This window comes from Prunus dulcis, chromosome 3, assembly GCF_902201215.1.
Source record: "Prunus dulcis chromosome 3, ALMONDv2, whole genome shotgun sequence".
Lineage (NCBI taxonomy): Eukaryota > Viridiplantae > Streptophyta > Magnoliopsida > Rosales > Rosaceae > Prunus > Prunus dulcis.
Genome location: NC_047652.1, coordinates 7,998,347 through 8,023,759, shown reverse-complemented (window position 1 = coordinate 8,023,759; position 25,413 = coordinate 7,998,347). Strand labels below are relative to the sequence as shown.

At 37.3% G+C, this 25,413-nt stretch overlaps 2 protein-coding genes across 3 annotated transcripts; one reads left to right on the top strand and one right to left on the bottom strand.

Annotated features, from left to right (window-relative positions):
• On the top strand, positions 1–5,983 carry LOC117622706 (ubiquitin receptor RAD23b). 2 transcript variants are annotated; one of them, XM_034353470.1, is made up of 12 exons: positions 1–190; positions 557–718; positions 2,702–2,740; positions 2,837–2,913; positions 3,003–3,041; positions 3,970–4,147; positions 4,220–4,354; positions 4,427–4,492; positions 4,933–4,980; positions 5,068–5,177; positions 5,269–5,356; positions 5,502–5,983. In XM_034353470.1, exons 1-12 carry the CDS (start codon positions 125–127, stop codon positions 5,616–5,618), a joined length of 1,125 nt encoding a protein of 374 aa, XP_034209361.1. In that variant the 5' UTR covers positions 1–124; the 3' UTR covers positions 5,619–5,983. The 2 variants fall into 2 exon arrangements, with proteins under 2 accessions (XP_034209361.1, XP_034209362.1); XM_034353471.1 differs by lacking the exon at positions 3,003–3,041 and having other exon boundaries at positions 9–190.
• A 1,191-nt stretch (positions 5,984–7,174) lies between these two features.
• On the bottom strand, positions 7,175–11,894 carry LOC117620875 (probable serine incorporator). The gene is made up of 7 exons (XM_034351117.1): positions 11,566–11,894; positions 10,995–11,210; positions 10,506–10,745; positions 9,306–9,417; positions 9,030–9,204; positions 7,951–8,191; positions 7,175–7,684 (listed from the first exon to the last, which is right to left on the bottom strand). The coding sequence occupies exons 2-7, from the start codon at positions 11,176–11,178 to the stop codon at positions 7,395–7,397; spliced, it is 1,242 nt and encodes a 413-aa protein (XP_034207008.1). The 5' UTR covers positions 11,179–11,210; positions 11,566–11,894; the 3' UTR covers positions 7,175–7,394.
• Positions 11,895–25,413: the final 13,519 nt, after the last annotated feature.

Below are 25,413 nucleotides of genomic sequence, written 5' to 3'. Positions count from 1 at the left end.
CTATTCGTTCCCTGCACTCGGTTCCCTTCTCGTTGAGGCTTCGGCCTTTTGCTTTTCTAGGGTTTTTTTCTCTCTCTCTCGCCAACCCAGACGCTGTCGTTTCTGGACTTTCCAATTCGCCGAGATGAAGCTCACTGTAAAGACCCTCAAAGGCAGCCATTTCGAAATTAGGGTTCAGCCCACTGACACTGTGAGCATCTTTCTTCATCTCCTTTTTATTTTATTTGAATTTTGAATGTTTTTTGCTCCTATTCAGTCTGTATAGCTAGGCAGAAAACAAGGAAAGAAAAAACATAATGAAAATTCAGATTTTTGAAACTTTTTCTTTCGTTTTTGGGCACTTTAAGAGTTGAAATGTCGTTAATTTTGCTTAAATATATCTATATTTTATTTTATTTTATTTTATTTATATGCACATTTACTTACATATTGCATGAACATAATTGCATAAAAGAATAAATTTAATACAAAGTGTTTGTTGTATAGAAGTTTGATGTAATTAGCTGCATTGAAATTTAATATATTTATAATGTACATTTATTACTTTGAATATAAGGTTATGGCTGTGAAGAAGAACATTGAAGATGTACAAGGAAAAGATAATTATCCATGTGGGCAGCAGTTATTGATTCACAATGGGAAGGTCTTGAAAGATGAAACTACATTGGCTGACAACAAGGTCACAGAAGATGGTTTTCTTGTTGTCATGCTAAGCAAGGTATTATCTCTTAAATCGAAAGGCAATGTGCTAATTATATTCAAAGTTGCTCTTATTCAAATATGGCAATCACTTTTTATTGATTGATTTTTTAATCAATTATATGATTTCAGTTCTTCACTTTTGTATATTTTGCTCTTGGTTCTAAGATTAGTAAAGAAGTTTCTTATTATGTGCTGTTTGGCAATTTTTTGTACTAGAAATCAGTAATTATAGAGATATTGCTAGTTTGGACATATGTGTTTTATCTCATCATGATTGGCCTTACTTTCAATCTGATGAAACATATAAAAACAGTAGGTAATGGTAATGCAAAACTTTTCAGCCAAAAACATGTATACTATTAGGCCACGACTTTTGTACAGTATTTTTGGCTTCTGTACATTAATAGTTATCCACTACCTATTGGGAGTAATGGTTAAACATTCGTATGGAAGGGGATAATTAATAAATGCGGCAAGATACACATGCTTCCACACCTCTATTTTGGGAAGAGGACAAGTTTCATTAGTTTTTATAGTTTATGATTTAATCAAATCAGATATTAGTCTAACAATGCTGAAGATCTGAGCCTGATAATTTTGGCATTGGAAGTAATATGGTGGCATTTCGAGTAATATGTCAAGGTAATTGTCATTATATGGAGTGCAAGAGTTTACAACATTAGGAATTAATGGAGCTTCTGTGAATGCATGGCTAACAAATAATTTATTTGGCGTTTGTTCTAAAGTGAAGTACATTAATGAAACCAATTTTAGAAGGTAAGGCCCTATTTTTTACTCAATAAAATGTGATATAATCTACAAACAAAAAAAAAAGAAAAAAAAAAAAGCTAACACTCATTTGATTGATATTAGAAGGATAAGTCTGTGTATATGTGAGCATGAGAGGGAGAGAGAGAGGCTAGAGAGAGAAAAAGCAGAAAAAAAAAAAATACAATTCAGTAACGATGAGAGAAGCCTTTAAAACTGAATCAGATTTTATGCTAGTAATATTACTAAAAGGAAAATAGAGATTGAATTAGGGGATAATTAATAAAATATTGGATGGGAAACATATGAATGAAATATGTAAATTACTCGTATAATAAATACGTGAAAAATATGGAAGTTCTAATTTAGTATTTTTTATAATAATACGTGAAAAATACATGTATAATATGCAAGTTGTACCTATATTGTTGAAACATATGTGATAATACATGTATTAAATGTGAAAATATATATGCATGTGTATATTACCCATATAATACATTTGGTTTTTGAGAAACATGTCTTCTATAATTAGGAAGTGTACTGGAGATGGAAGTACTTTAAAAAATACATATGTGCACAATGTGCATATTATATGCAAATTTACTAACTATGATTAACAGTTCTAGGTTGCGTATACTGTTTATTGTCTTTTAGAAACTTGGGATACATTAATTATTTCTGCTGTTACGCTGGGAAAAAAAATACGCTTATTTCTAATGAAGCAAGAATGCCTATTTTCTGATGGTATACTAATATTTTTATTGTGATACTATATATTAGCTGTGTTCCTGATTAAGTTGTTTTGAATCACTATATATTGTTTAGTTGACATGCAATCAGATTTTCATTTGTTCTTTTATTCATTGAATTGCACAAATGATATAATGATATTTTGTAAAGATATATCATCTAAGAAATGTAATATCCATTCTGGAGCATGAATTATTTTGTAAAGACATACGATCTAAAGACATACGTTTGTTCAATGGTATATGTTCTCATATCCTTGTACTTTGCTAATTGATTTGGGTAGTTCTGGAAGTTTAATTTGCTAATGGTATATGTTCAATGGTACATGTTTGCTTTACCACAAGTTATCTGTACTCTAAAGTTTAACCAAGAATGGCAGACGACTTTAGAAACTTGTTTTATTGTCTGCTTTGTCCGCAATCCGCATAAGCCCTAGTCCCTACCATTTTTGTCTCATTTTCTTTCTGCCAATTTTCAGAGTAAAACTTCAGGCTTAGCAGGGGCTTCATCCACTCAGGTATTATTATCAATCATTCTTATTGTTTTCTGGGCGGTTTTTTTTTCCTGGTTGTATTTTAATGTTTAAGCTAATTCTTGTATCTCTGCGTCGCAGCCTACTTCCACAAATCCTCCTCCAACTCCACCAACCACAAATTCTACAACCAGACCCGAAGCTCCTGCACAACCACCGTGAGTTTACATGACAAGGAGCCTTTTGAACTTGGGTTTAGATTAAATTAGTTCTCTTTAACAAACCTTTACATTTTGTGCTGCCGCAGACCCGTACAAAGTACCATATCTGCTTCCGACAGTGCAAAGTATGATTCTTTATCCTGTGATTATATTTAACAATCTATGGCAAGGGCATGAAGATACTTGTACAACGGTTAAGATTTGAATTACCTTAGGTTGTTGCATTAAGTTGCAGTTGTTACTGAGGAATCAAGTACGGTGATTGAAATGAATTTTACTAAGCATCTTTTGAAGGCTGGAATCCTCTGTTTGAGTTGAAGGCTAATTTTTTTGACACCTTAACGTGGATGACTAGAGTTGTCTTTTTCTTTTCCCTTTTGTGGCCTTCATTGTTTCTTTACGATTTTAGCCTTGTATACTTCTTGTATACCTGGTTTGTGCCCACGGGCACCTTTTAATTAAGTTAATTTATTTATCAAACAGAAAGCATGCACAATCACTGTCTTATAAAATTAATTTTGAAGATTGCAGTTTGCAGTTTGCAATGGTGGTGTGTAATCAGATATTAAGGTTGAAATTGGATGCTAACTGTCAATACAAAGTTATTCAAAACCATCTTGGTACATGTGACTTGAGCCTTGAAGTCAAGCTCCTGAAACGTTTACTAGGTTGTTTGTTAACTTTTACCTTGCTTAAACAAATTCTATATGCACAATCAGATAATTATTAATTAATGTAGATGTAGCTAGGATGGGCTGCTCAATGTGAATATCCAGTGATGTAGTGAATGTATTATCCGTGTTGGCATCCTGCTGGTTTAGTTTAGGCATGTTTATAATATATTCTTGTGTAGTATGAATCTGAATTTTTTTAGGGTAATCCGGAAACTGTTCTTATAGTCCTCTTTTTAATTTGGTTTCTTTAATGTATTTTGAAAGAACAGTGTTTATTTTTTTAATTAAAAAAAAAACAATTTTGGGTTCCCCTTGCATTGTTTATTACTTCCATTGGCATAGACCATGATGATTTTAAGCCCCTCTGTTTCAACTGCAGTGTGCATACTGATACTTATGGTCAAGCTGCTTCAACTTTACTTGCTGGTACTAATCTTGAGCAGACTATTCAACAAATAATGGATATGGGCGGTGGAAACTGGGACAGAGAAACAGTTACACGCGCACTTCGAGCGGCATATAACAATCCAGAGAGAGCAGTCGACTACTTGTACTCTGTATGTCTAGATTTCTTAAACTTGTTGCTGTTATATTGATCTTTATTTAGCCGCTGACACAGTGTTCTTCAGAGTATTCCAGAAACAGCGGAAGTTGCAGTGCCGGTAGGACATTTCCCGGCAAGCCAGGCAACTGAAACAGGGGCAGCCAATGCTGCACCTGTCTCTGGAGCACCTAACTCTGCTCCTTTGAATATGTTTCCTCAGGTAAAATGTAGGATTGTTGGATATGTTTCCTTTACATTTACTTGGCTGTGTATCTAAGCTGGAGTCCTCCAGGAAACACTCTCTGGTGCTGGTGCTGGTGCACTTGGATCCCTCGCCTTCCTCAGGAATAATCGCCAGGTAATCTTCCTGTTATAATATTTCCAACTAAGGTGTATATTCTGTATATTGGATTCTATAAATCAGCAAATCAACACGATTGAACTTGTTGACGTTTTTATAGTATTGGTATTGGAAAGAGGGTAGATGGCGCATGTGTTGAGTGGAGATAGTATACGAGTTTATAATACATTTTTATCATATCACTTATTTTTACATTTTTATTTCATTCATGTATTTTCTGGGAAGAAATAATGTTGTAGAAGCAACCAAAAGTGGATATCATTCTCTTTGTAGCAAGCCATGTTTGGCTAAACTACGTCATATAGTCGTACAAAAGCTCTATTACATGCTTCTAATGAATAGTAAACGTTGGAGATCATGTTTTATTCAGTTTGCATGTTTTATTCACTTGTTGACTATGTAAGGTTTGCTCTACTTAATGTCTGTTTTCGTTATAGTTCCAAGCATTGCGCTCAATGGTGCAAGCAAATCCACAAATTTTACAGGTTTGCATTTGCTTTATGTCTTAGATTAAAAATTGTGATTGTTTCTTTTAAATGTCTCACAGTTGCTTTGTGCTGCTTTTGTTACAGCCCATGCTGCAGGAGCTTGGAAAGCAAAACCCCCAGCTTTTAAGATTAATTCAGGAACACCACACTGAGTTCCTTCAGTTAATAAATGAACCTCTTGAGGGGTCTGAAGGGTGAGTATCATAAAAAAGACCCAATTAATTCGTACATAGAAATTGTCAAAATCATGACTTGCCTTTCTTACAAAAGTACTCCATCTTCCAGTGACATATTTGATCAGCCTGACGGCCCTGACCAAGATATGCCTCATGCCATCAATGTAACCCCGGCTGAGCAGGAGGCCATTGAACGAGTATGTATTTTTTTTTTTTTATCAAGATTGAACGAGTATGTATTTTTTTATTATCAAGATTGAACGAGTATGTATTCTTTCTGTTCCTGAGAACTGTTGCATGTAATCTTTTTACATACACTGATTAGTTTGGTATTTTATATAGCTCGAAGCAATGGGATTTGATAGGGCCTTGGTCATCGAGGCATTTTTAGCATGCGATCGCAATGAAGAATTGGCAGCAAACTACTTATTGGAGAATGCTGGAGATTTTGAGGATTGAATGATTGTCCTAAACACCACTGCTTACCCCATTGGATTCATAGTTTTATTCTTTTGAATCCGCATCCTTGACACTTGCAGCATCTTGACTCAGGTAGTGCGTGTAGTGTTTGGAGCAAGTTATGTCCCCAGATAATGAATTTAATTAATAGTAATTGTTTTTGCCAGATTGAATTTTTAAATAGAACATCTTTTGCTGAGGTTTATTTCTTGTGAGAACAGTACGTTGACAAAGCAAAGGTTGAGTTTCATTTTCCTTCGAAGAAATATCTTTCGTCTGCATCTCAAGAACAATAGGGGTTCAATAAACACAGAATTTATTTAACTTGTTTTTCTTTTAATATTATAGTTCTCTATTTTAACTCATGTTTTTTAAATGTTACATCTTGTCATTTTATTTATTTATTATTATCAGAGAATTGTCATCCTTATTCTGTCATCGATTTTTGGTATTGTTCCTATACTGTATGAAATTTATTTCAATTTAAGTCTACTTTGGGGACGTAAATTGTTAATTATTTCACTAAGGTCTGTTTGATAACCACTTCAGTGCAAACTATAAACATGTTATATTAACAGTTTTCATTTTTTATTTAAAATAAAATTATTTTTCAAAATCGTTCTTATTTTTTTAAAATAATAAACTGGCTTCAATTTTTTTACCCTCCTTTCTCACTCCCCAATTTTACATTATCACACATATATTTCAATCTGGTCCTAAAATTCGGTATTTGGGACATCCTGACTCGTCTTCGCCTGCATGCCCAATGCGAGCCTTTGGACTTCCAGAACCAAAATCCATCCTAACTTCGAAAAATGTTATAAGACTCTTTGTAACATGTACTTTCATTTTATGACCCCAAATTTAGAATTTGACTCCGATAAAAATTTAATTTCTAAGTTCCGCATAAGACTAAAAATCATTACCAAACAACTTTTAAACAATTTTTAAATTTTCTTTTATTTGAAAATTGAAAAAGAGTTACTAAACAAGTTTATTATTTTCAAGGTCCCCCTTCCCAAATTGGACTTTATAAAAATAAAATAAAAACTTTTCTGTTTTCAGTTTTATACAAATCAAAACTAAAAACTAAAAAAATGAAAACTAAAATGGTTTTCAAACAGGTCAAAAATTAAACATTATATCAATTTAACTTCCATGAATCAACCAAATCGGTAACGCCAAATCTAAATGACGGTTGCGACATTTTGAAATGCTTGATCCTTTTAAGGAAAAAGAAGTAGAAACCTGTCTAAAATGGTGTTGGTCATTCTTCACCAAAGATAAATGTTTTAATTCCCTAGGAATTGCAAACGCAGAAACCATGAGAAGTGTAGAAATCCTTTTATTTGCATCGAAATCTCCTAGGCTTCGCTTGTTTTCACAATCTTCAAACCATATAGTCAGAATTGCTGATGAAAGAGAACAAGGCCGCGTAAAAAGAAATGGAACATAGGCTAGAACCAAAACCAGGCTTGACATTTGCTTATCAATACCTAGATGGTGCATGTAAGAACCTCAAGGGCTAGCCCAAGTGGTAAGCCAAGTATTGGAAATAGATCAAATCGAATAAAGAAACTTTTCACTGATAATACTGTTTTGCTCATTAACATGTAGTTTACCAAGCATAATTGGTTATTCCAAAAGTCAACACATACCATTCTATTTACAAAGTGGATGGTATTTCAAGTACAATAGAAGATGCATACACACAATAAATATACTTGAGACACTGATGAGCAAACCCGTTTATCTCTAGTTTGGTGGTGGCGGGGTTCAGAATTCCCTCTCGGGGAACAGAATAGGAGCCAAAAGAGACCAGATGAACAGACCTGCAGTTGCCCAACTAGTCACAATCCTCACCCACACAGATGGCCACCCAACGTCAACCAACTTTCCGCTCTCCCCAACTGAGGTTGTCCACCCTGTCAGAAGCATTGCCGAGTACATACTAGCAAGAGAGAAGATGATGTGGAAAAACGAATATGAATATGATACTGGCTTCGCCTTCTCTTTTTCTTCATGTTCGTCTGCCTTATCCAATGGAAGCAGAGGCTTTCCAGCACCTTTACCAAGCAAGAAATTTACACACAAAATAAGGAATATTAGTAGTATAGTAAAACTAGATAGCCTATCAATGTTATCAATGTTATCAATGTTAATATTTTTGCCTTCAAAATTTCTCATGTAACCAAACATCAAATACAATTGTTCAAGAAACAAAAACCAAAAACAAAATAACTGTAAGACAGTTTAAGCACATTTTTCTTGGTTAGTATAGACAAATTGCATATCTTGAAACAAGGGTTTTAAAGGTTCTGCCAAGAATTACCTGCACGAGGAGAACTTGGTGGGGAGAGAAGAGTCGTAGAAGATCCAGCACGAACAGCAGAATAAACCACAGAAAGAACAGTGGTTAGCAAACCAAGGGTAAGGGTCCCAGTGGAAACAGCTTTGGAATGTTTGTGAAGACCATTGCACTCATATTCCCTTGGTTCACTGGCAAGTGCACTGTAGCAAAGGTATGTGCAATACATTGATATAACTGACGCTGGCAAAATGCTGCCATTTACCTGTATAACATAAAAATGATAACTAAGAAATCATAATACTGAATTATTACGAATGAATCTGCATACATCAACATACCATGGCTACGCATGTATAACATCAGAGTATAAATGTAAAAAGAACTATACCAATACAAAATATGTGCAACCAAGAAGCTAAGCAACATATAGACTCTTTTAAGCTAAGTGGAAGTACAGTTCTAGAATCTAGATTTAGTATTGAATACATATGCTGCTCTCAACAGAATACAGGATAAAAAGTAGACTGAACCAAGTTTATGAAAACCTCACTCATCACCTGCATTGCCTTATAACAGATGACCATAATCTGGAGAGTGGTATACTTCTGGTTTATAGCCCAAGAAGATAGTTAACTCATCTATACAAAGCATGAATCGATGTAATCCCAATTTAATACATCATTTTGAGTTTTAACTAGTCAGACTTTACAATGTCCCATGGAAATAGAACATGGTTTCCTCCAAATTCCTCCCTCTCTTCCTTGTTTGCCTCTTTCTTTGTCGTTGCCAAAAAAGAAAGTAAATAAAACAAGGGCTATATTTTTTTCCTCTGTGTTCTACAACTCTGGTCTATCACTGAATCTATAGCTAGTCTCTCTGCCCTCGTAGAAGCAGTAAAAGATAAGGCAACAATCTCTTGAATTATAATCACCAATATCAGCCTTATACAACTTGTATTATCCCTCTTCATTTTTTATTTCTTCTACTTGTATCTTTGCAAACATGAGTGATACAATTATGGTGTTATTTTTTTCTTTTCCTTTTTCGGTAACTGATTATAATTAGCTATAAAGAAAGAACCATGAAATTTACAAACTTACAGCAGGATGCAGAGCGACTATGAGAAAAAGGAACACACAGATCAGAGTCATGACAATAAAGAAGGTGTTGAGCCCACAGTCATGTCCAGATGGCGTAAACCAATGGAAAAGAAGTCCAGAGAAGACGAATGTTGCCAGATAACAAACAAGAGAAACAACAAAAAGTGCAATGTACCTATATAAACGATGAAGATTCAAGTTAAAATCAATATAAGAATGCAGAAATGTAGAAATGTGAAAATAAATAGTAGATACTTGAGGAAATAATAAACTAACCAGAACTGCTCATCATATCCAACCCATTTATCATTCCACCCATGAACAAAATCCAACAAAAGTACAACTTGTACAAGTAGAAAAAATCCTGAGCCAAACTTTGAAATTGTCTCTGCAAACACGATATTTAACTGTCAATTTTAGTCACACAAATGAAAAGAGTTTCCAAAAATGTAATTAACAGAAGAACCTAAATTCGGAAATTAACAGAGGCGACTCAAATAGTAATCCAATCTTCTCAGTTTCCTTGCATGACAAATCATGACCACAAACCTTTTATTTTAAAGCATCAGGATACTCTAATATATCCCAGACACTGATGCCTTAGCTGCTTGACTATGCTCAAACAAAGGTACATTTTAATTCACTAAAAAAATTAAGAGCAAAATATATATATATAACCCAAAAACGAATCATAATTCACAGATAGATGTAGAGAACAATGTTGGAGTGCTAACCTAGCTACTATTCTCTAGGTTCAACATATGCAAGCCCATAAGTAAGTTCTCCAATTTGTAAAGCCTATTTTGATTTAGCAATAGAAAAATTTTCAGGAGTCAAAAAATAATATGGAAAACATAAAAAGATGAGTGAATAATCTAAGATTACACTAAAGCAGAAAATCACCACTATTATCATTCCGCTGAAGTACACGAAGCACTCACAGAAAGAAATGGAAATATGCAGATGACAAGGACATACTAGTTGTTACAGACATATAGGTATTCTATTATGATAACCTAATAAACTGAACTTACAACAGTATGATATACTGTTTTGATTGCAATAAGAATTTTCAAATGCAATAAGTGCTAAATCATTAAGAGTCTATTATTGATGTAAAAAAAAAAAAAAAAAATCATGCTGCATGTATGCAATACTATTCAGATGTGACAACATGAGATATACTAAGTATATTTTCTTTGAAAAGAAAGCGCAATCATGACACTTCTTGTCTGTTCAAAATTTAAGAAATAAACAGATGATTGGTCTCTGCCGGCAGAGATTAGCAGTAAATAGGTCAAGCAAGGTCAATAAATGTACTGAAGTTTAGCATCTGATTTTTTTTCTTAAATGTAAAACTGCAATGTGTGCATCAAGCCCAGAGACTGGAATTCATCTTGGGACTTTTGAAACAAGAAAACAGCGAAAATTTTATGCACTATGAAAACAAAATCCCTGATAGAATAGAGTGCTTACCATAGAAGCTAACAATCTCATTTGGTATGAAAAACATGAAGATCACTAGAAGGCACCAGGAAATAATTTTCATCATCCATCCACCATGGTGCAAACTATCACGGGGATCCTTCTGGCTTTTCACGCCAACCATCATAACAGCTAAAATGGTGAAGAAGAGAAAATTTCCCAAGCTAACACGAAGCACTGCATCTGTTTCAAACCACTCCCTGTTATGTGTCTGATTAAACTGAGTAATCCCTGCATCAATAACCAATCTGAGATCAGTGTCATATGTAAGACCACATGCCACTAAACCCAAGAACCAAACAATCCTCTAGTTGTAGTCAAACTTCCATGGGAAATAAAAAAAAAAAAATGTACCCATTTAAAGACATTATGTTATAATGAGTTTCTTATAAAGCATTACCAAACATTTAAAAAAACTGTACAGAGTACAGCAAGTACATCATAACACCACAGCCTAATATTTGGAAAAAGGTGGCTTACAAGGAATCTTTTCCAAGAGGGGAGCTGCGACCTCACGGAGAATCCATGAGACGATCAGAGAAAGCGCGAAGAGCCCACAGTATGCAATCCTTGCAGACCGGCGGCTGATACTCGACACCACCGTCCGGCACGCATCGCAGGCGCAAGCAGCGCAGCACGACGCCAGGCAGGAAGCTGCCCACATCTTCTTCTTTCACGCCTCACCCACAGATCACTCTTTAATAAGCAAATTAATCCAAAAACAAAAAACAAAATCAAGACTTTATCATATGAAATACAAAACCCTGATGGAATTTTCAACTAAATACGAAAATTTTATATAAGTTTCAGGCCTTGAGCTTTATTCAAAGCCCTACTTGAGATTGCAGTTCAATTCAATAATTCAACAAAGAAATTATAAACCTATATTGCCAAAAAACTAGAACCCTAGAAACAACATAAACAAAATGAGAAATTCAATCAGATTGAAAGAAACTTAAACAAAACCCATGATGTAATTGATGAAATACATATTAATTGTTCCTGAAATTTGATCATACAATTCTAATAGTAAAGAATTAAGATCGACTACCTTCCGGAAATTGGAGAGAGCAAAGAGCAAGAGAGCCAAGATAGATTAAGAGCCTAATAAAAGCTACAAAGACTTTTGCTTTTAGGTTCGGATTCGAATTTTCCACAGTTTTATTGGACCTTGTCTCAAGTCCAACTGAGTCGCCACGTTGGTCGGGTCGGGTTTCTTCTCAGATATTTCCACAAAACCCCACACCATAGGTCGTCGGGTCGGGTTTTTTTCTCTCTCTTTATACAAAAGCAACTTTATCAATTCAACATAAACACTCTCATCTACAAGTGCAACTTGGATCAGCCCAAACGTAAACTTAATCATCAACCAGATTTGACAAGTTAGAATAGGTGAACGTTAGGGCATCTCCAGTTATAATGTTAAATATAGTCCAATGCTAAATATTTAGCTTTTGAAAATATTAATTTTTTAAACATAGTGCAGGGTTAAATTTTTTCATCTCCAGCCATGTATGGCTATATTTTAGGATCCTTCATATTTTATTATTTTGAGAAAAACAGTGGTACAACACTCATACATTCCACAACTATGTATTGTTTAATTTAATTAAACTACTATTTAGAGACAATATTCCATGACCAATAATTTTTTATAATTTTTTATAAACAACACTTGAAAACATTTAAAAAGTTGACCACATTTGTTAAAATAAAAAAATAAAAAGGATGGGTTTCAATGGTCTGACCTCCAACGGTCATGACCAATAATTTTTTATAATTTTTTTACGAATTGAAAACATTTAAAAAGGTGACCACATTAAAATAAAAATAAAAAAGGTTGAGTTTAAATGCTCTGACCTCCAATAGTCATGACCAATAAATTTTTATAAATTTTTCTTAAACAACACGAATTGAAAACATTTTAAAAGGCTTTTAAAAATATATCGATGACGTCAGCGCTTTTATTGTTGGCTATTGGATATGCATTTGCACAAGATGATTCGTGCTCTTGCCCACACTTGATAATTTATCTTCTTCAAAAGCACATGCATTGGGCCCCTAGGCCAAAGTTGGGCTAAATGTGGCCCTCCAAATTTGGCCAAAATTTTGTTTAGCCCATGGCTGGAGATGGGTTTTGCATTATTTTAGGGCTATATTGGGATATAGCTCATAGCTGGAGATGGCCTTAGGGGTGAGCACAGTTCGGTTCGTTCTGATTTATCCCTTCAATTGGTGTAAAAACCGAAAGTTACACACGAGTTTAGTTAGATTTTCATACAAAGTGTTGCACGGGTTTGGAGCCTCCCCAAAACTTACACGGTTCGTTTTGGAGGGCTAATGGCTGGTGCTATATGGTTTTGGTTCGATTCGGTTGGTTTTTTATTTGGAAGAAGAGAAAAAGACGAAGAGGTGAAGAAGCAAGAAATAGAAAGAAAAGAGAAATATGAAGAGAGAAAGAGAGAGAGTGAAGAGATGAAGAGGAAGAGAGAGGGAAAGAAAAAGGTGGAAAAGAGAGAAAGACATAGGTGCAACAAGAAGAACGGTTATGGTTCACCAAAAAGAAAAAGAAGTAGGGCTATAATTGTTATTTAGCTGGGTGTAAATTGGGAATAAAGCATTTGGGTATTAATTGGGCTAAAGTATCTAGTATTATTTAGGCTTCCTAATAAATTTGGATATAAATAGGTATGTAAATTTAATATAACTGGTTCAATTTAGTTTAGAATGTTTTTATCCAAGGGAAGAATCGGGATGAGAACCAATCCAAAATGGTCTGATTCAGTTTTTAAGCCTAAGTTACTCTTTTGTCAACATGGTTTTTTTTTCCGACTCGGTTCACCGTTTCAAATGCCCACCCCTAATGAAGACATGCTCGATCTTAATTTAATCATTTTATGGGCCTTAACCGTTTGAACCCAACTCGATTTCTAGGCCACATTCTAATATATTTTATATGAATATATACTCATTCTACACACATTCAACATACTTCATAGAATAATTAAGAAACTATGTATATGTTTTGGGCTTTTGCTACTAGTGTCGTTTTACGTTTTATTTGGTATAAACTCTAGAAGTTATATGTTTAGTTTAAGTGATTGTCGCTTAGTAATGTTTTTGAATTGGACTTCAAATTTTGTATCAATGCTATGATTATATTTGTTATTGTAGTATATTAAACACCAAAGGGCTTGGATAGGAAAGATTGAAAATGGATGTGTTTGCGCTTCTAACTTCTAATCAGCAATTGATTGACCAAGTTAGGGACCTTTTCTTGGCCTATGTTCTTTCACTTCCTCAGGGTCGAGAAGGTTAGGTTTCGTAGGTGTGTTTTTAGGGTTTTTATGATAAGTGCTATGATTAAGATAAATGAAGGAAACTAAATGACAATAAAATAAATGCGATAATATAGATTAAATCAATAAGAAACTTGAATTAAACAAATAACGTAATAAGAATAATGAAGAACGATAAAATAAACTGGAATGAAATGAATATTAAATTAAACTTAATGAAAATTCAAGAACAACGGAATTTAAATAACTTGAATGTAAAAACAACTAAATATAAATTAAAGTGCATGAAAATAAACTTACACTAGGAAAATGAAGAACTTACTAAACTAAGTGCTTAAAAAGTAAATCTTAGACTAGGAAAAGAAAAATGTGAAACAAAAAGTACTCTTTGTGTGTTGATGCATGTGTGTTTTGCTATTCATCTGGTGATGTATATATAGGGTACTCGTCAGCCCATGGGTTGGCCATTAAATGGCCAGGTCAACTCCATTTGAATTCTTTCCTTATGAGGCCTCCAATATCCATGGAATTGGATTGATGGAGATTCTCTGATTGCTTGATTATCTCTAACTTTCAAATATTATGGGTCGTCATTAATCCTCTTGATTGCTTTCCTTGTGCAGCTTCTATCATGTGCATGCAAATCCTCCGGAAATTTTTGGTCTGATCATTGAGCATTCTACACTCCATTACACCTAAGAAACGTATATAACTCATGTTAGAACTTCAAAGTTGAATAACGATTGAGTTCCCCACTCAAACTAAGTTGACAGGCACTAGCACGCAACTGAGGTACACGTCTCTCGAGATGTCACCTCATTCGAGATGTGAATCAGGTCCACAACCCCAGATTTTCATGTGGTTTAAGTTCGATATGGTCCTAGTTTGGGGGTATTTTAGCAATTAGAATTTCAAATCGTAACCACTTTAATATTAGAATTCCAAGTTGTAACCCCTTTACTATTAGAATTCCAAGTCATAACCCCTTTAATATTAGAATTCTAAATCATAACCGCAGAGCCCCCAAAAACCCTAAGGATGTTCAACAACAATGTTTGTGTTGTGTAGGAGGGGATCAAACAAATCTGAGGTCAAGTACCATATGGGACTGTAATTAAGGGAGACCTATACCAAAAATTGGTTCACGTAGAAATAGACATATTGGTTCACGTAAGAATGCGCGTAGAGTACCAAATGGAGTTATTCATGTTCAAGCAAGTTTCAATAATACGATTGTGACTGTTACAGATGTGCGGGGTCGAGTAATTTCTTGGTCCTCCGTCGGGGCTTATAGATTCAAGGGTAAAGAAGAGGTACACCATTTGTCGCTCGTACAACGGATTATCAATCTGACGCTTTAGTCCACTCAGCCATCTCTCCTCCCAATTGAAAAAAGATAATAATATGTTACATTATAAAATAAAATAAAAAGGCTTAAAAAACCCTTAATAATTTTTTTTTTCATCCGAACACAAAGACGGTTATTGACAAGGTCTAAAATTTCGATGGTATCAGAAATATTGATAGTCCAAAAACACAAAAATTTCGATGGAAATATCGGGATATTATCGATATAGATTAAAATTGAATAAAAACCACTAAAATTGTAAGAAAAACTTGAAAATTTTTATTGAAACTTTGGAGGATGTTTATTTAGTCAATTATCTATTAGTTTATCACAAAAAATTGGAAGGAAATGCATTGCATGATGGGTTTAACTGATTTAAGTTGATTATATAGAGAGCTGACAAACACTGTGAATGTAGAAAATATGTAGTAATTAATGAAACAAGATTAAATACACCATAATCATTTATATATAATGTAATAACCCAAACCTAAAATTTATAATTAAGGAATATTTTATTTTGAAGAAAGACGATTTTGCCATCACCATATTTAATTGGGAAAAAAGTTGACTTTTTGACCGAGAAGGAATTTGGCAATTCCACTTATACCGTTGCGTAGAGCATAACGAAACGAGTCCGTAGACACGGAGTGGATCTCGATTTGGATACCGTTTGAGCCCCGAACGGATTTTCCATATTGTGCGATTTCCGGGTTCAATACTGCTGAACCGTTGGATCGCGCTCAATTTTGGATATGTTGTTCCAGATAATTTCAGAATCGTGTAGGATTCGACGGATTGTGAATCGGAGTCCCGGATACTCCGAAATCGCGAACCCTGGGGCTAGGGTTTGGAAATTTTATGATTTCATGATCGTGGTCAATCCGATCGTCAGTTTCAGACCAAACTTGCAGGATATGGTTCCTTAAATGTGAGGAACTTAAAGGAACTCTCAAATTGGTAATTGGAGGTCGTGGACCCCACGGGGTTCCGTATCGACCAATATGGAAGTTTATAGCTTAGTAAAGTCTCGACTTTTTTCAGACAGTTCTAAACATCTGAAATACCTAAGTGGGCAGAAAAAGAATTTTAAAATTAGTGCACGCACTTCTAGAAGTCGGGGGTCAGGGTTTTACTTAAAAACTTATACCGAGCAGTTTTATTAATTAAATATTTCCGATGGTTTATCCAGGCATCCGGGACCAGGCAGACCCGCAGAAGAGACCTACAGAAGGTCTGGCTAGCTCGGACCAGGAGTGAGTAGACTTTTCTTTTATAAATGATTTATATAAAGGAATTTCATTATTTGATATTGAATAAGTTTTATTCATTGTGATTTCCCTAGCATGCTTGTGAAATTATATCTTATTTATACGCTGCTTAGTTAATTATGCTAAAGTGATATAAAAAGCAAAATTTGAGATTTATATCAGAGAAAATAGCAGTTTAGTTTCAGATTTGCCAAAATACAGTTATTTATCAGACTTTTCTAAGATATTTTATTTTAAAGCACCATGTACCCAACTATAGTTATTACCCTCAGTTATGCCGATGTCTACGGACATCCAGTTTACCCTCAGATTTGTCAGTGCACTTGACATTTGCCTCACGAGTTTCGGGGACGCCTGGACCGTGAGTGCCAGGATTTGCAGCTCGGTTTGACTTGGTGTCGCCCAGGTCTGCCAGGATTTGCAGCTCGGTTTGACTTAGTGTCGCCGAGGTCTGCCAGGATTGTGAATCAGGCTGACTACGGTCCACTGAATCCTACTAGTTGCCGCTCGAGTTGACTTTGTGTCACCGAGACCTGCCAGCGGATCAGGCTGACTGCGGTCCCCTGAATCCTGCCAGGATTGCGGCTCGAATAGACTGTGTGTCGCCGAAACCTGCCAGGGGAATTGATGGAATTACAGGGGTACATCCAAGTGGTAGTTTTGATTGATTGCAGTGCTTTGATTCAAGGTTTGAGTACATTGCTTTTATGCAGGTTTGATTTCAGTGTTTTTATGCAAGTTTTGATTTCAGTGCTTTCATGAAAATTTTATCTTGAATACGATTGTATATATTTATTTAAATATATAAATACCTTGATTTCAGCATGTGAATGCCGTGAGTTTAGTATGCTTCAATTGCAGAGTATATATTCAGGTCACTTAACTATTTTTACAATGGGGGTTAGTATATTCTTAGATATTTTATGAACCCTTATTTTTGTCCACTCACAATTTCAAATGTTTTGCGCCCCCAGGTGTAGCGTGCACAGGACATCCACTACCGGGCCATCTTGACTTCCGCGCCTTCTTGTTACAAAAGCGATGGTTTGTAAAACGATTAACTTATCTGTAAACTATTAGAATTGCTCTGATCTATTGCCCTAGAGTGAGATTGGAACTTTTGGCTTGTATATTGAAGTGCTGGCAGTTGGTTGTGTGGATATTATGCTCATTCTGACAGGTAGAAATTTTGGGATTGAGCAAATTACAGGGGAGACTCTGCCAAATTTTCGGCAGGAGTCAAGGTTGAAAATTCAATTAGAAGGGCAATTAGGTCAATTGTGCCCGACATTCGCCAAGTGTCGGACATGCACAGGGTTCGACTCGAATTCCAAAGCGGAATTTGGTTCGGGTCCTGTCATATAATGATTTACTATAATATTTTACACTTTATACATTGCATGGTAAGATATATGAGCGATTTAGTACCACATAGAGTTCCTATGACGTTCAAATTTTTCAATATCTTCATCATCACTATGTGTAAAGTAGTCATCAAATGATAAATTCCCAAAATACTTTTGCATGTAATTGTTAACATGCCACCCATATGGATACGAGATTGGTTGACGTTGTCCATAAGCAAAATCATTTGAAGATTGGGTCTTGGATTCTTTCCATTAGCCGCTTGATTCTATCATAAAAAGGAAAGGTCAAGGACTCACATTCTCATGTGAAAATCTGATTTTTGCAAAAACAGTTCAAAACAAAACAATAAAAGTATACATATTATAGCACAAAAACATAAGCAACATGGTGGTTATGGAGGAGTGAAATGGCAATGGTTTGAATCCCTTTTGCCTGTGTGCTTTGTATTTTTTTTTTCCCTTCATTTTTTCCATTACATCGATATTTTCGATATTATAGTGATATTATAGCGATATTTTGACAAAATATTGCTATAGTGTGAGCGAAATTATTGACATCGATATTTTTCAATATTATCGTCGATATTGTCGATATTTATACAATATGTGTATAGATACGTTCCGAAATATCCGTGACCCGAAAAAACGATAATATCCTCGATATTTCGTCAATATTATCAATATTTTAGACTATAGTTATTGACTTCTTTAAGGGAAAGAAAGATGCGGAGAAAAAGAAGGAGATGAGAGCCAGCATTGAGCACTTATCGAAGATTAAAGATGGACTAGCAACAGTATGTTTCATTCCATTTAATTTCCTTGGATTTGTTCCAAAGATTACTGATCATTCATCTTGTTGGGAAATATTACTTTTGTAATCCAATCGGGTAGTGACAAACTCAACGATCTTGCCACTGATAAAGGTAGAAAAGCATGCATGGCTTGCTGGCCATAACAATCACAATTTTTTTTCTTCCATTGTTTATTTTACAATTTTTAACTTTAAGTAGCTACAAAAAATATTCTTCAAATAATTTGATAAATAATAGCTTTGTATATTTATTAGAAATAAGAGTGAAAGTGAAAATAAAACCACACTATTATATAATGTGGTATGAAAGAGCAAAACATAATAGCAACAACAACAAAAAAAGTCTCATAAAAAATAATTTACCACCATTAATAATAATTAATAAGAGTTGTCAATTATACAATACATAGTATCATGACAAAGAATTTGCAATTTTACTTTGTATTGAGGAGAGAAAAAAACCCCTAGTCGTCCTCTCCTTCTATGAGTCCTAAAGGAAAATTCTATAGCGAGGAGGAGGAGGAAGCGTCACTACCCCTTTTCCTCAGATATGTTATGGATGCGGTGGTGGGTGTGGCCGCGACAACGCTTCTTCAAGTGGCGGTGGTAAGGTTCATTTAGGCTCATGAGTTGTTTAGTATTTCGATTATGTTGGGTTTGTAGGCTTTTCTTTTATTGTACGGTTGAAGTTTATCTAATAAAATTTCTTAATAGGTCTGGTTAAATTAAATTTTGCTTGACGTACTTAATTTTGGAGGAAAAGTCTAGGTCTCAAGGGTTTCTCTCAAGTATGCTAGTGTGAGTCGGTCGGCTAGTGCCGTAATCTGTGTTGATCACAACAGTTTCTCTTTCCTGTGGTGGACATAGCGTTTATGGTCACGAAAAGGCTGCGGCAGCTCTCTACTATAGTGTGGGAAGGTGCCAGGAGTGTTGGTTCTGGTTTATGTTAGATGGACGAGTTTACATCGGAGCTTGCTCTCATGGAAGAGGAGCAACAAGAGTTGGTTGTTCAGCGGGGATCTGTGCACTCGCTGTGTACGTCAAACTTTCTGCTTGTTGGGAGGTTGTTCACATGGAAGCCTTTTAATGATGAAGCACTTATGCGTACGATGACAGCCTTGTGACGACCAAAGGTGAAAGTACGAGCGGATAGACTGGGGGACAATCTCTTCCTATTTTCCTTTCCCACCCAAGAAGAGCTGCTGCGGATTCTGAGTGGGGGCCCATGGACTTTCAACCATTTCCTCTTGGGTCTGGCAGTGGCTGATGACCTAGTCCACCCTTCACAAATCCCTTTTGTTAAATAGGAGTTTTGGGTCCAAATAAAGGGTTTGCCGTTAGTATTTATGACTAGAGTTATGGGTAAGCACATTGGTGAAGCGCTAAGTGAATATGTCGTGTCTAATCAAAATAAGAAGGGTGAGCTTTCTGGGAACTACCTTCGTATTCAGGTAGGGCTGGATGTTATGAAGCCTTTCAGACGGTGTATGCCAGTGAGAATTTCGGATCGTAAAGCAGATACCATATGGGCGGACATTTGGTTTGAGAAGTTGCCCAATTTCTGTTACTTATGTGGCACGTTTGAACATCTTGAACAGGAGTGCCATCTCTACACCGGACGTACACATGATGACCTGGACAAGCCCTATGGCTGTTGGTTTCAGGAGGACATTTGTGCCCTCGATTACCAACGACACCCTGGGTGATACTTTGGTTTGCCTTCACGACCTTGGACCATGCATGCTCCAGAATATGTAGGTGGGGATGAAGCAGTGGTGAAGGCGGAGAGCATGGGGCAGCAGCCTGGAACCGATCATGGGACTAACATTGAGCGTACCTTACGCCATACGGAAGATTCGGATTTTACGACTGGATTTGGACATGGTGAAGATATGATTGATGTTGACCTTCCTCCTGGGGAGGACACTGCGAGCGTCAACTTTCCTTTGCCATACCTAAATCTGCATCCTGACCTTATTACGGATTGTGCAGGGAGATATCTCATGCCATCATTCCATTTAAACCACCAATGACATATGATTTTGATCTGCCGATTGATTTGGGTCAGTCCTTTCATTTTCCTGAGGAGCATGTTCTACTCAATGAGACAATCCTGAGATCCCTTCGGCATTTATTACCTTTAGCGGGATACTTGAGGAATGAGGAGCTAGGGGCGTCTCGGCTTATTCCCAATGATTGTGTGGACCAGCTTAGTAGACTACCTGGGGTGGGCATGTCCCTTGATGATCCTTTTGGGCTTGGCCCCATTATTCAGAGCATCTCGCAAGAACAGAAAGGCCCACTAGGTAAAAAGGCTCTTCATCGGGCCAAAGGCAAATCCAGACTTCGGGCTCATCCCTCTGTCTTAGAGGTTAATTCAAATGGGAAAAGGGGTTCTTAGAGGTTAGAGGGTTTGGGAGTTACATCTGCGTGGAAACGACGTTGCATTGTTTCTGACTCACCTGCATGGCAACAGAGATTGGCGGAGGCTGACGAGGGTCAGTCCCGCCGGGCGTAATGAATCTTATAAGTTGGAACTGCCAAGGGCTTGGGAACCCTTAGATAGTTGAAGCGCTATGAGGACTTATTCGTAGTGAGGATCCCAAAGTGGTGTTTCTTTGCGAAACACGATGTTTACAAAGTACTATGGAGAATATTTGTGTGAGGCTTGGTTTCCGGCAGAGTATTGTTGTGGAAAGTTCTGGGGCTTATGGGGGACTTTGTTTCATGTGGATGGAGGAAGTTGTTATGGTCCCTAGGTTGTTCTATTCCCATCATATTGATACATAGGTTAAGGTGATAGGGGTACCGCGACGTTGGCGTCTCACTAGATTCTATGGGTATCCTGTTACTGCTGATCGGCATAAATCATGGGAATTACTTGCTAGTCTAGAAGATGCTTCCTTTATGACTTGGCTGTGCGTGGGTGACTTTAATGAGGTTTTCTGGGCTGATGAAAAACTGGGTAGTAGGGTACGCAATGATCGACAGATACAGGGCTTTAAAAATGCTAATGACTATTGTGGGCTGCAAGACTTGGGTTTTACGGGACCAAAGTTTACTTGGTGGCGAAACAATCCTGAAGATATCCATGTTCGGCTGGACCGTGCTTTAACAAATATTGAGTGGTCTACGGTCTTTCACCTAAATCTAACCAAGTCTGACCATCTCCCTATTAAGATTATAATCAGCGAGCAAATACTTAACCAATCTCGACGTCAACGTCGATTTAGTTTTGAGGAGATGTGGGCTGACCATGAGAATTGTGCGGATGTCATACGAGATGGGTGGCAACAGTCGTTCACGAGTTCGGCCTCTTTTTCTGTCACTGAAAAACTCAAGAATACTCGGTTGACATTGCTGAGTTGGAGTAGGAAAACTTTTGGGCAACTTCAGAATGATATTCGGGTAACTCAAGCCAAGCTAGGGTACGTGCTCAATGCGTCCCTCTCGACGCTTGGTGGAGATACGACAGGAACTTACGGCTCGACTTGAATCCTTAATGGTGAAGCAAAAGGTGTTTTGGAGGCAGCGCTCTCGGGCAATCTGGTTGAAAGCAGGTGACCGGAATTCTGAGTTCACAGCGGAGGAGATTTGTGTGGCTCTTTTCCAGATGCACCCTTCAAAAGCTCCGGGCCTAGACGGGTTTTCCCCGTTCTTTTATCAAAAATATTGGGATGTAGTTGGTCAGGATGTGGTCTCAGCTGTACTATATTTTTTTGCAGACAGGTCAGCTCCTAAAGCGTATAAACTTCACTCATGTTGCGCTTATCCCAAAGATTCATGAACCAAAGAATATGACTCAGCTCTGCCCATTAGCTTATGCAACGTGATCTATAAGATTGGTGCAAAGGTCCTAGCAGATTCTACCGACGCTAATTAGTGAGTCCCAGAGTACGTTTGTCCTTGGACATATGATCTCGGATAACTCAAACTAGACACGAGTAAGGCATATGACCTTGTGGAGTGGTGGTTTCTTAAAGCCCTTATGATGGGGATGGGTTTTGCTGGTCGGTGAGTGAACCTGATTATGACTTATCTGACAACAGTATCCTATTCCTTCATACTGAATGGCAATCCGGTTGGCTATGTTTTGCCGCAATGTGGAGGGTGATCCCTTGTCTCGTTATTTATTTTTATTATGTGCTGAGGCTTTTTCTGGCCTAATTATGCAGGTGGAACAGAGAGGTTTGCTTCATGTGGTCCGGTTATGTCGTGGTGCTCCTCTTGTGAGCCATCTTTTTTTTTTTTTTTTTTTTTTTTTTGCAGATGATAGTTTCCTTTTCTTGAGGGCCAACAATAGTGAGTATGAGCAGCTCCGGCTGATCTTCCAGCATTATGAAGCTGTGTCGGGACAAAAAATAAATTTGGAGAAAAGTTGTGTTTCGTTCAGCTCTAACATTGACAGTACCCAACATGACTTTCTAGCTTTAGTGTTGGGTGTTAGACGTGTGGACCAGCATGACAAGTATCTTGGCTTACCCACTCATGTTGGACGTTCCCGTGGGCAGTGCTTTAGTCATCTCAAAGAACGCATATGGTGAAAAATCCAAGGGTGGAAAGCTAAACTTCTGAGTTTTGCCGGCAAGGAAGTCCTTCTCAAAATGGTGGCCCAAGCGGTACCTATTTACATGATGAACTGTTTCCTTATCCTCAAATATTTGTGTGAGGAAATACAACAGCAAATGGCTAAGTATTGGTGGGGTGAACAGAATGATACTAAACGAATTCATTAGTTAAGTTGGCATAAATTGTGCGCACCAAAGCGGGAAGGTGGTTTAGGATTTTGAAATCTCTATGCCTTTAATCTGGCCTTCTGGCTAAACAGTTATGGCGTTTGCATCACCAACCTCAATCCCTGGTAGCCCGGCTCTTTAAAGCTCGCTATTATAAGCACTGCTCTTTGTGGGATGCCTCTGAGGGCTATTCATCATTCTACGTATGGGGTAGCTTATGTTCAGCTTGCATGGTTATTGAACGAGGAAGTCGATGGCGTATCGGTACAAGGGACACGGTTCACATGTGGCCAGACCGTTGGCTCCCTCTGCCTGACTCTTTCTAGGTGTTTTCTCCCCCTGTGCATGCCCATGAAGAGATGTATGTGCGCCGCTTAATTGACAATTATACTATGCGTGGCTGGAGGAGTGTCTGGGGGAGTGGTTCTCTCCTGTGGAAGCTTACCTTATTCGAAAAATTTCGTTAAGCTGGCGACGGCCTCCTGATTGTCTTATTTGGCACTTTGAGCAACATGGTGCCTATTTTGTTCGTAGCGGATATGAAGTTGCTCGTCGACTCGTGACTGTGCATGATGATGCGAGTTCCTCAAGTGGAGAATCGTTCTAGGGAGTTCACACCCGTGTCTAGAAGAAAATCTGGCAAATGAATATGCCCCCCAAGGTTCGAATGCTAGTCTGGAGAGCTTTGAGGAATATTTTGCCCATGCAGCAAAATTTGGTGTAGCGATGTGTTCACTAGGCCTCTGGAGGCTGTGTTTTTTGCGGTGAGCTGAAAACGATTGGAGTGAAAGGCCATTGGCAGTGCCCTTCGATGGTACCATCAAGATCAACTTTGATGGTGCTTTCCGAGCGGCTGGGGGTTTGGGTGGTTTTGGCCTGGTGCCCCATGATCACAGTGGAGGTTTTCTAGGATGCAAGATGGGTCGTTTTCGTGGGGTGTCAAATCCTTTGCATGATGAGCTGTTGTCGTTGTGGGAGGGTCTGCTTTTTGCAGCAAAGTGGCTAACTCTCCGCACTTGTCTTGAGAGTGATGCACAGGGGATGATCACTTCTGTTCTCAATCGCGGAGTAGATCTCTCTCCCCTTGGATGCCTAATTGAAGACTGTAAAGAGCTTTTTCGTGCTGCAAGTCTTGTTTGTGTTGTGCATGCTTTTCGTGACGCAAATTGTGTGGCTGACCGCCTAGCTCACTATGCTTTATCGTCTCTTGCACATGATGTTGAGATCGAATGATGGGATTCTCCTCCTATTTGGCTCTCTGATACTTTTATTCAGGATTTTGTTTGAGTTGTGAGTTGTTACATTATTGGCATATGTGGTACTCTTTTCTACCTCAGGGTTTTATCCCTTTGAGTTTTCCCCGAGAAGGTTTTAACGAGGGCACTCTTGACATGCCCTGCTCTGTGAAAGCTCCTTCTAATTGAATACAAATCGATCACTTTCTTTCAATAAAATAAAATTTCTCAATCATTAAAATTTATTATTTTAAAAAAAACAAACGTAACTCTAACTCAAATTGTATGTATATTCATGTGATTTCAATTTTTAAATTTTAACAATTTTATTAGACTACATCTCATAGGTGACAAACTAAAACGCACCCTTTAAGGTACTGACTAACTCTGGTTGTATTTTGATCGAACCCAAAACCCTAGCCGCACTCTAATCCCCTTTCTCCTTGCTGACAACCAACTGCGAGGAAGCTAAGGGAAGGAGGTGGCCACTGCCCCTCTTCCCCTCCGGCCATCTTCCTCTTCCTCTCCTCATCTCCGTTTCTTTTTCTCCCATATTTTCCTTTCCTCTTATCCCCTCTTCTCCTCCCCTTCCCCTTCCGAGATAACCTAGATCTGTTTGGATCTAGGTCTGTTTGTCTGTTTGTTTTGTTTGGTTGTTTTTGCAGTATTCTAGGTGACTGGAGTTGTCTTTGTCTCAGCGGCGGCGACAGTAGTAACGCTAGATTGTGTCTCTCATTGGGAGAGTTGTGATACAAGGTGGCTGATGTTCTGCTCTGTTTTAATGGCGGTGGTAGCAGCGACACTGGTGGTAGTTGTTAGGATATGGTGTTCT

Coding starts and splice junctions, on each gene's coding strand:
- LOC117622706 (XM_034353470.1), top strand. CDS start 125: ATGAAGCTCACTGTAAAGACCCTCAAAGGCAGCCATTTCGAAATTAGG. Junction 2,914..3,002: donor GAAGCTCCTGCACAACCACC/GTGAGTTTACAT, acceptor GTGCTGCCGCAG/ACCCGTACAAAGTACCATAT. Junction 5,357..5,501: donor AGCAGGAGGCCATTGAACGA/GTATGTATTTTT, acceptor TATTTTATATAG/CTCGAAGCAATGGGATTTGA.
- LOC117620875 (XM_034351117.1), bottom strand. CDS start 11,178: ATGTGGGCAGCTTCCTGCCTGGCGTCGTGCTGCGCTGCTTGCGCCTGC. Junction 10,746..10,994: donor CCTCTTGGAAAAGATTCCTT/GTAAGCCACCTT, acceptor TTATTGATGCAG/GGATTACTCAGTTTAATCAG. Junction 8,192..9,029: donor TAGTCGCTCTGCATCCTGCT/GTAAGTTTGTAA, acceptor TATGTTATACAG/GTAAATGGCAGCATTTTGCC.